This window comes from Brachionichthys hirsutus, chromosome 5 (genome assembly GCF_040956055.1).
Source record: "Brachionichthys hirsutus isolate HB-005 chromosome 5, CSIRO-AGI_Bhir_v1, whole genome shotgun sequence".
Lineage (NCBI taxonomy): Eukaryota > Metazoa > Chordata > Actinopteri > Lophiiformes > Brachionichthyidae > Brachionichthys > Brachionichthys hirsutus.
This window is the reverse complement of record NC_090901.1, coordinates 10456745-10466852: the sequence shown is the minus strand read 5'-3', so window position 1 is coordinate 10466852 and position 10108 is coordinate 10456745. Positions and strand designations below refer to the sequence as shown.

The 10108-nt window shown below is 50.3% G+C and overlaps 1 protein-coding gene across 1 annotated transcript; it reads left to right on the top strand.

The window, feature by feature from the left end:
* Positions 1-442: 442 nt before the first annotated feature.
* On the top strand, positions 443-8292 carry wasla (WASP like actin nucleation promoting factor a). Its single transcript, XM_068739354.1, has 10 exons — positions 443-551; positions 2750-2884; positions 3322-3408; positions 3630-3726; positions 5570-5771; positions 6051-6093; positions 6589-6742; positions 6966-7582; positions 7675-7783; positions 7941-8292. Exons 1-10 carry the CDS (start codon positions 447-449, stop codon positions 8000-8002), a joined length of 1611 nt encoding a protein of 536 aa, XP_068595455.1. The 5' UTR covers positions 443-446; the 3' UTR covers positions 8003-8292.
* The last annotated feature ends 1816 nt before the right edge of the window (positions 8293-10108 follow it).

The window sequence follows — 10108 nt, the reverse complement described above, 5'->3', positions numbered from 1 at the left end:
GAGTACGTTCAGCATCATTATGTTATGCGCATTACAATCGAAAGTTATAACGTTTTGGGAAACAACAACAACAACAACAACCCCCCTCTCAGCCCTCTTGTAATGGTTTGTTCCGCCTTGCTGCCATATTGGATGTGCGCATCGCTGCTGCAGTTCTAGGAGTTTCCGAATGAAAGTTGTGCGTTTGGCAGCCCTTAGCCAAACATTGGGCCGTAATATTTCACCCAACTTCAGCCTGAGACGCTCCGGTTCGTTATTAAGCAGCAGGAAGCCCGGGGATACCTCCTACTGCCCTCCAACCGGGGAGTCGGGACTCGGCGGAGATGATCCGGTTGCTCTGGCCTGCAACCGGATCCCGCATGGATTTTCTTTAATTAGTTACTGCTCGCCGCGTCCGTCTGGGCAGAACCCCATCGTTTCGGGATTAGCCAGAAGATTCCGGAGCCATGAACAGCCACCCGCCGCCCCGCAGGTCCGTCAACGTGGGCTCCATCCTCCTGACCCCGCAGGAGAACGAGTGCCTGTTCGGTTACCTGGGCAGGAAATGTGCCGTAAGTTCCTGTTTGTTTACCACCTGCCGTTTCCCAGCGCACACGCACACGCACGCACACACCTACACACACCTGCACACAAACACACACACACACACCTGCACGCAAGGAGCACGCTCACTGTGGGCTTCATAGCAGCTGGCCCCCTCCCTCACTGGAAATGAAGTACCTGCGTTCGAACCGGGCCAGGGTGTTGGACCCAGGTGTTGGACCGGGCCCAGGTGTTGGACCCAGGTGTTGGACCGGGCCCAGGTGTTGGACCCAGGTGTTGGACCGGGCCCAGGTGTTGGACCCAGGTGTTGGACCGGGTCCAGGTGTTGGACCGGGTCCAGGTGTTGGACCGGGTCCAGGTGTTGGACCGGGCCCAGGTGTTGGACCCAGGTGTTGGACCCAGGTGTTGGACCGGGTTCAGGTGTTGGACCCAGGTGTTGGACCGGGTCCAGGTATTGGACCCAGGTGTTGGACCGGGTCCAGGTATTGGCCCAGGTGTTGGACCGGGTCCAGGTATTGGCCCGGGTGTTGGACCGACCCTTCACACTGTAATCCCTGTAATTACACGGCAATGCTTGATCTGCTGGTTTTGATGATTAGCTTCTGCACTGTGACCATCGTTTTTAGGACCATCATGAAGGTTTCCATCCCGTGAAACCTGGAGGCAGTTATCTTATTATTAAATCATCCGGCCCAGCGGCTTCTGCACCACAGCCATAGCCAATCATAAATCCTATTTATATCAAATGTAATGATATCATATCTCAATTATTATCCTGAGAAGTTGTTGCTGGCATGGCTGAAGTTTAAAATCTGCCCGGTAACGCGATGATCAAACACATGGAATGGTTGGAAAAAGGATGCAAGTGCTCAAAGTGTGTTCAAGTCTTCCTAGAATCACCCTGATTTTAACCGATCTATTGTTTATTAAATTCTGAATGGTCTGCGTGCCGTCTGGTTCTGGCTGGAATGCCACCGGGCCGAGGAGCTGCTTATCGTGTGTGTGTTTTGTCAACAAACTGAGGCGGTGGAGTGAACTCTGTGAGACTTTCCCTGACATTTAAAGACTCCATTCGCGCACCCGAAGGTCCCAGAACCGCCTGACCAAACGTCTCGTGTGAAAACGGCGTGTTCTGAGATCATTTAGGGGTTAATGTGACACGATGGCTGCGGGACACCTGAGCAGGTTGCAATGCCTGCATGCAAGTCTGAGCGAAGGAGCTCAGCGCAGACTGTGGAAATCAAATCTCTGATATTGCTTTGCAAGTTAGGTTTTAGGCTCTTGCATGTGTTTTTTTTTTTAAATAAGAATATTAAAATATTTAGATAGAATCAAGTAATCCGTCTTTGCAGAGCGGCTGGAATTATCTGAGTTGATATTTGTGATTTTTGGATGCTTTTTCAACTTTCTGTGACCAGTTTCACTGCAGAATAAATAAAACGCTTTTAAAATTCTGTGTAAACGGGCAACACGGTGGAGCAGTGGTTAGTGCTGTTGACTCGCAGCAAGAAGGTCACGGGATCAAGTTCTCCTTTCTGTGAGGAGTTTGCATGTTCTCCCCGTGTCTGTGTGGGTTCTCTCTGGGTTCTCTCTGGGTTCTCTCCGGGTGATGCCGAGCACTGATCTCATAGTGAAAAGTCTTCCTGTGTGCCCGTCTGACCTGCGGCCATAAATCACAAGAGGAGGAAACTGTCCTCTGGCGTTTCCCGTTTCCTCCCCTGATGACTGGAGTTGCATTCTGTCACCGACGGAGAACGCGTGCGACTCCTGGAGAAACATCTAAACCACAAACCGGCGCAGTGCTGAGGGCAGCGGTACGACTCTGCTTCCTGTCCCGCTGAGACAAAGCAGGAAGTCACTGGGAAAATGTTGGATGCACATGATTAGAAGTAATAAAAAAAATGATTGCAGGTTCAGGATAAACATGCAGACGCAGCAACAAAGGAGGGTTTTTAAGGTAAGTGAGTCTCAGGACTTCAGCCTGTCTGGGGCTGCGTTTCACTGCCGAAGACCCGCGTGAGGACAAAACGGCTAAAGATGCTGCCAAACGGGTCGGACCAATCATCAGTGGAAAAAGGAACACGCTCTTTGTTGTTGTGGTTTGGCGCCGGCTGTGACTGTCTCGTCCTGCTTGTCCACCTGTTCTGAGTGTCCCCACTGTCCGCCGTCCGGCTGATGTTTGCCGTCTCGTCCTCTCTGTGCTCAGACGCTGTGCTCGGCGGTGGTCCAGGTTTACGGCACGGACCGGAGCTGCAGCTGGATGAAGAGGTGCTGCGGAGTGGCCTGTCTGGTCAAAGACAACCCGCAGAGGTCTTACTACATCAGAGTGTTTGACATCAAAGTGAGTGCGACTGACCTCCGGAGACGAGCTCTTTAGACCTCTGAGCCAACAGAAGCGTTTTTACACGAAGCGTTTTCACAACTGAAGAAACACAACAGATCAGGTGACGCTGGCTCGCCGTTTAGCCGTGCGTGTCCAGAATAGATCCGCCTAGCAACACCTTCTAGGGGTCGCTGGTCTCCACGCCGTGTCTCGTTTGTTTCATCTGGACTGAAACTGACATTAATAAATGCAAAGACAGGCGTTGACTTTCTCGTTCACTCTTTTAATGTCAATAAAGATATTTAAGGTGTGTGTATACGGCTGCAAAATCAGCTTTATAGAGTTATAAGAAACTTTACTTTATGTGCTGTGTGAGAAGAAGCTTGCCCTTCCAGGCTCCAAGGTGAAGCTAAACTGGTGTTCCTGTCTCTGCCTGGCGTGTTTTTTTTTTTCAGGACGGGAAGACCATGTTTGAGCAGGAACTGTACCACAACTTCTCCATCAGCAGCTCCAGATCATACTTCATGTCATTCGCAGGAGATGTAAGTGAGCCAAAGCTCGTCGGGTCCTCCTGTTCACTGAGGTGTGATCATCAAACAGGTAGTCTCACCTGGATCGGCTCTGCGCTCCTCTGTTGACGGAGGATTAATAGAACTGTCGCAGACCTGCTGTCTGCAGATCCGCGGTGTCGTCTGAACCAGAAATAAACATGCTTTTAAGATGAGCATTTCAATCATCTAGGGCTTCTCCTCTTCCTCCTCAGACATGTCAGATCGGTCTGAACTTCGCCAGCGAAGAAGAGGCGAGAAGATTCCGGGCCGCCGTCAACGATCTACTCAACCGAAGGCAACGCAAAACCGGCAAGTCGGGCTCTTTCATTCTTCTTCCTCTGAGTGGACCCTCATGCCTTGATTCAGTCTGAAGAAGCCGGTCGGCGGTTCTGCTAATGGGACCCAGACCTCGGTCCCAGACAGGAAGACGTGTGGGGCTTGTTAAATCATATCTCAAGAAGAATTCTTCGGCGCATGTCAGAAAAAAGGCCATGCGTCTTTGTTAATGAATCGAAACGGAAGGAAGTAGAATTATTTTTCTCCCTTTAGCTAAGTTCTTGTTGGATTCTGAGACTTTGGACAGTTGAACCATCCGTCTTCTTGTGATCTGTGGCATTTATTTTGAAAGGGTGCACCGCTAACTTCCGCCCTGCAGAGATTTTTGTTGCTTTTGTTTCTACATGTTTGCAGGAGCGATTTCTACAATAACGGCGTATCAACGCAGAACCTTTTATAAAATGTAAATTCTCCATTTTTCACACAAACGTTGAGTAATTTGTCAGGATAATGACATCTTAACCCCGATTGTGCACCCACTCATACTGGGATGCCGCTGAGGGAGCCTCTCAGCATCAAAGACTTTCTGACTTGTCTTCTGCTTTCTGAATTTGGTTCAGTCGGGTTTCTTTTTTCTTCCAGAGAAGAGAAGCGACTCTAAAAATACTATGTTGAACTCTTGATGATGATCTTCGTTTTTTTTCTTTCATCCAATTCCTGCAGAACAAAACAAGCAAACATCAAACTCATCTACGGATCCAGGCGCGTTTCCTCTTCATAATGCCAGCGATCAGCTGCTTGCGTGTGTGTGTGTGTGTCAACAATAACAATGACAACAACAGGCTGTAGTTATAAAAGGCTAGTTGTGTGACTGTCTGAGTCAGAAGCTAATTAAAAAGCACACGTACTCATTAAAGGTCGAGTGAAACATTGGATGTTTGCTTGTCGACATGTCGCGTGACGTGTTTGCGTCATCGCAGTCGCACAGCGACACGCAGCGGCGTCTGCTGCAGGTTAATCTGGTCAGCAGGAAGCCCATCTGCACCGTCTGTAGACCACATGCTCTCTGTTGTGCTTCTCTTTAAACCCTGCTGGGATGCACGGCAGGCCTAATCTATAATCCGCTCGGATTCTACTGCTGAACATTTGCGTTGTCTGTTTGTTAGTGGGCACGGAAATCAACGCTAACTTTTAAATAGAGGCGTATAAGTGGGAGGATTGGACTGTTCCATCCTAAAACACACGTGAAGGCAGCAAAACGTTGCTCTTTCTGGTTCTCTGCGTTTCTTAACGCTCCTCTAATATTCACGTATTTCTGGTTTCAAGCTCTCGGCGGTTTGAGGTTTTCTCAGAACTGCCGCCGCCGCCCTTCCCATCCTCGTCCTCGGGAGACAGCAGGTTTGACCGCGAGTCTGATCATACACATTCACGGGGAGTCCAGGGATTTGAACTGGGATTAGGCGTGGATTAGCGATTGTCAGATACTGCACTCGGAGAATACGAAGACTTCGAGGTCTGAGCAGTTCAGCAGCAGAATAAATGGATTATACCGAATCAGTTGGAAATGTTTAAAGCAAAATGTCTTGGATGTTTTAAGAGGTTTTAATAAACAGGCCTCCAATCAGACGCTGAAAGAACTGGTGAAGAAAGTAAAATCCGGTGTCAGATCTGTGAAGCAACAAGTTCAGCTCCTGAAATCGTGAGATAAACCGTAGAAATGCAGCGGCCTGGTTCACTTCCTTTCTGACACGGTTGGATATCGTGTCCGTCAAGATATTTCCTGACAATCTGTCAATTGCATTTGAACATTTCTTGCCAGCCAACAAACTGAGGACATTTTTCTCTCCCTCTCTCTCTCCCTCCCTCCTGCCTGCAGGTCCATCTCTGCACATGGCCACAGTGGACATCAAGAACCCAGAGATCAACGTCCGATTCCACAACTCCCACAGCCACCAGCAGCCTCACCACCACCTCAACAACATGCTGAGCCACAGCGGGCTGGCCCGGAGGGACAAGAAGACGAAATCCAAGAAGAAGAGGCTGACCAAGGCCGACATCGGCACGCCCAGCAACTTCCAGTGAGTCCCCGCTAACGTGCAGCGAGCTGTGAGTCGTCGAGGTTTCGCAGCGTGGCGACTCGCTTTAAACTTATCGGACGACTTTAGAGATGAAAAGCTTCAGTCACCGCGGCGCGTTACGGTCTGAGCGCGCTCAATGGACCACACTGTCTGAGTATGAGTGTGTGCGTAGGCTCACTATTTAGCATGTGCACGTGCTACATAATTCATGCGAGCCTGCATATTTGCGTGTTTGTGTCCGTGTGCGATCTCACCACCTGTCTGTCCCGTCTTCTTCAGGCACATTGGTCACGTGGGCTGGGATCCAAACACAGGTTTTGATGTGAGTACCCCTTTCCATTTCTCTCTCTCACACACACACACACAGGGGTACAATGGTGACCTGTGTGGTGGGTGAATGATGAAGTCACACAAAAGGCTCTTTTTGCGTCCTGCTCATGTTCACAAGCGTGTCGCTGTGTCTCAGAAGCAGCACGCGGTTTCAGAATGTTCCAAACGGAACAGTTCTGCAGCCTCATTCATTCATCAAAGGGCTGCGTAGGTAGAGAACTGATAAACACACTTCAGTCAAGTGAAAAGCTGCAAAGCGGCGCTGTAGCTGCCTGGAAGCGTCTTTGTTTTCATCCTTCACATGGAACTATTGGTGCCAATAAAAGTATTGCTGTGGTCAGAGAGGTTTAGCTTCCTTGGTGATTTAAATTCTAAATTTGTAACTTTATCAAGAGAGCAGCTGTTTGTTTATTGGCCATCGACAGCATGGCTGTAGATCCTGAGCTCAACAACCTTTTAAATACGCGCTGCTCTGCCGACTCTTCAGCTGAACAATCTGGACCCTGAACTCAAGAACCTGTTCGACATGTGCGGCATCTCCGAGGCCCAGCTGAAGGACCGCGAGACGTCCAAGGTCATCTACGAATTCATCGAGAAGAAGGGCGGCGTGGAGGCGGTGAAGAACGAGCTGAGGAGGCAGGGTGAGACCGCACACCTCCATTTTTGTTACTGCTGTCGGACGCTACTGTGGTCTCAATCTGAGTGTAGTGACGTGTGACCCCTGTGAGGACGCGGCTGAGGTCACCTGATCATGCTCGGTGCGGAAGGGGCGTGGCTTAAGTTCCACTCGGCCTGAGCCCGCTTCAAGTGTCCCACTGAGTTGTTGGTGATGTCGTGCGATGACGTGTTGTCACTCTCCTGCAGCACCCCCTCCACCTCCTTCTCGTGGCGGCCCCCCACCGCCGCCGCCGCACCACAACTCGACTCCACCCCTTCCACCTCCTCCCCCTTCCAGAGTGGGCCGTGGAGCCCCTCCTCCCCCTCCTCCCGCCAGAGCCCCCGTCTCAGCTCCTCCTCCACCGCCTCCCTCCAGACCTGGAACTCTAGGTGCACCGCCCCCTCCTCCCACCAGGGGAGGCCACCAACACCCTCCTCCTCCCCATCATCATCATCACCACCACCACCAGCCTCCACCTCCTCCTCCTTCATCTTCCTTGCACTCCGTTGCTCCCCAAGCCCCGCCTCCTCCTCCTCCCCCCCTACTGGCCCATCAGTCTCCATCAGGCGGTGGCGGCTCCGTCCCGCCGCCTCCTCCACCACCTCCCCCTCCTGGCCCTCCTCCCACTCCAGAGCTGGATGGCGTTGGCGTCGGCGGAGACGCTCCTCATTCGCCCAGCCCAGGTGGGAAGTCTGCACTGCTGGAGCAGATCAGAGGAGGAACCCAGCTGAAGAAGGTGGAGCAGAACCACAGAGCGCCGGCCTCCGGCGTGGGCCGAGACGCCCTGCTGGACCAGATCCGACAGGGGATCCAGCTAAAGAACGTGAGCCAATCATCCTTCGGTCGCATGCAGTAAATGAAGTTAACCTTGGACAGCAACAAACTCGATTGGATTTGTTGTCGTTGTGACTGCAGGTTCCAGATAATCCAGAGTCTGGTTCTCCAACGCCGGCCTCGACTGCCGGCATTGTTGGTGCTCTGATGGAGGTGATGCAGAAGAGGAGCAAAGCCATCCATTCCTCAGGTAGGCTGTGCTTGAATCGTTGCTACACTGCCCCCGGTGGTTTCCGGTGGTACTGCTCCGTTCAGTCTGGGTTCATCCCGGTTCACTTTGTGGTTTCTGACCTGCTGACTTGATGCTTTCTAGATTTCCCTTAAAATTTTTCATTTCTTCTCTTCAGACGAAGACGAGGATGACGAGGATGAAGAGGACTTTGAAGATGATGACGAGTGGGACGACTAGGTGGGGGGGTTTATGTCCTCGGCCCCTCCGCCTCCCGCTGACGCTAAAAATCTTTTCAAAAATCTTCCAGCATCTGACTAAAATTGTAAATGTTGTATGAATCGGCAGTCTATTTATTTTTACCTTTTTTTGGTTATTGATTATTTTTTTATGACTAATTAATCTGTGCAATACCTCATCGGTTATCCCTGTAGCGTTTTCCCGCCTCGTCTTTCATCAGCAGCACCGCAGCACGGAGAAACAAGCGGCTTCATGCTGTTAGCAGCAATAAGTGGCCGCTGCTCCACTGAAGTGAATCCGAGTCCTCGTGCGCTCTTTGGGGAAACACTTTGCGTCGCTTTCATGCTTTCGTTCATCGTTGGAGAGACTGAAAAGGGGAGGTGCACGTGTGACCGAACGGGCAGGATCCTCTTTGTGTTTGACATCCGTGGGTTTTATTGTGAGCTCTCATCTTCTTTTCACACCAGAGTTTTCCTAATTAATCCTAATTTCATTTTTTCCCCCCACAAATGTTTTGACCAAAATATGGCGGCTCAGTCCGAAGAACTTTTAATTTTACGAAACTGATGCTGTTCACTTGCACACAATTCTTTTCTTTCTTTTTTGGGGGGGGGGGTGTTTTTTGTATTCCAGGCGGGTAACATTAGCGTCGGGCACTTTGAAAAGGTTTTGCTCTGTTGTGACCTTTTAGATGGGACTACAATCATGACTGAAGTTGACGTTCTCTGCTTTAACCCACGAACTCGTCCACGCACACACACACACACACACTTACGTTCTTGGATGCTGCGGCATTTGTGAAAGGATGGAATTTTTGTTCTCTGTGTCGTTGGTTGTTTTTTGTCGTGACATCATTCTGTTCATTTCAGCAGGAGGAGACGTGAACGGCGGCTTGGTCAGTATTTCACACATCACATGAATGGACGTGGACTCATTCGCCCTCTAACGTCCGTCCATTGACAAACTTTCATTTTATGCAATGAGACTGTAAAAGCCCTCCGTGTGGAGAATAATAAAAAAAAAAGAAGCAAATAACAAACCAAATGCGGCATTTGCAAGCGGCCTGTGTGTTTGGCGATGACCGAGAACCTCGGCAACGGTGGGAAGAAATAACCGATGCTCGTTTTAACTGTTCGTCTTAAGAGTTTTTACCGTCCTCCAGCGAGGCTTAATGCTGCATCAAGAAGCCGCGAAACTGACAGAACCTGTGAAAAGGGTTTAGGGGGGGGGGGATGCTAAATTGTATACTTAAATAAATGTTAATATTTACAGATAAATGAGTCTCTTGTTTTATATCCTGGTGGTTCTGTTCTACTAAATGCGCAGGTAGTAAATCACTATCAGCTACCTGGAGGGCCACCGAGAAATAATTACAGGTGGTCAGTTCATCCTTGCAGCATCCCTGAACAGTCGGCTACTACTTTACTTTCGGATTGTCCCGGGAAGGGTCGTCAAAGCGAATCAACCTTCTCCACTTCACCCTGTCCTTTGCATCGTCCTCCCAACCACCGGCCACTCTCATGTCCTCCCTCACTACGTCCATGTATCGTCTCCTGGGTCGACCTCTAGCCCTGTTCCCTGGCAGTTCCATCCTCAGCATCCTTCTACCGATATAGTCCCTGTCTCTCCTCTGGACATGTCCAAACCATCAAAGTCTGGTCTCTCTGACCTTGTCTCCATCCAAAATGTCTAACCTTCACTGTCCCTCTTATTGTCTAATTTCTAATCCTATCCATCCTGGTCACTCCCAAGGAGAACCTCAGCGTCTTCATCTCCTCCACTTCTAGCTCCGCCTCCTGTCTTTTCCTCCGAGACACCGTCTCTAAGCCGCCCATCATGGCTGGTCTCACCGCTGTCTTGTTGACCTTTCCCTTCATCCTCGCTGACTCTCCTGTCACAGAGCACACCTGATACGTTCCTCCACCCGCTCCAGCCCGCCTGCACACCATTCTTCACTTCCTTTCTCCACATTCTCCATCACTCATAAGATCTTTTCTGAAAGGAGCCTGAAAGTTTCTGACCTATTTATTTTTTTGCCCACATGTGGTGATTGATAGAAACGCTGCGCTCCGGCTGTGCTACCCTTTTCCTGTCGGGAGATCAGCA

Excerpts from the sequence above, each read along its gene's own strand:
- wasla (XM_068739354.1), top strand. The coding sequence starts at position 447 with ATGAACAGCCACCCGCCGCCCCGCAGGTCCGTCAACGTGGGCTCCATC. Across the intron at positions 552-2,749 it reads ACCTGGGCAGGAAATGTGCC|ACGCTGTGCTCGGCGGTGGT; the intron begins GTAAGTTCCTGT and ends CTCTGTGCTCAG. Across the intron at positions 2,885-3,321 it reads TCAGAGTGTTTGACATCAAA|GACGGGAAGACCATGTTTGA; the intron begins GTGAGTGCGACT and ends TTTTTTTTTCAG.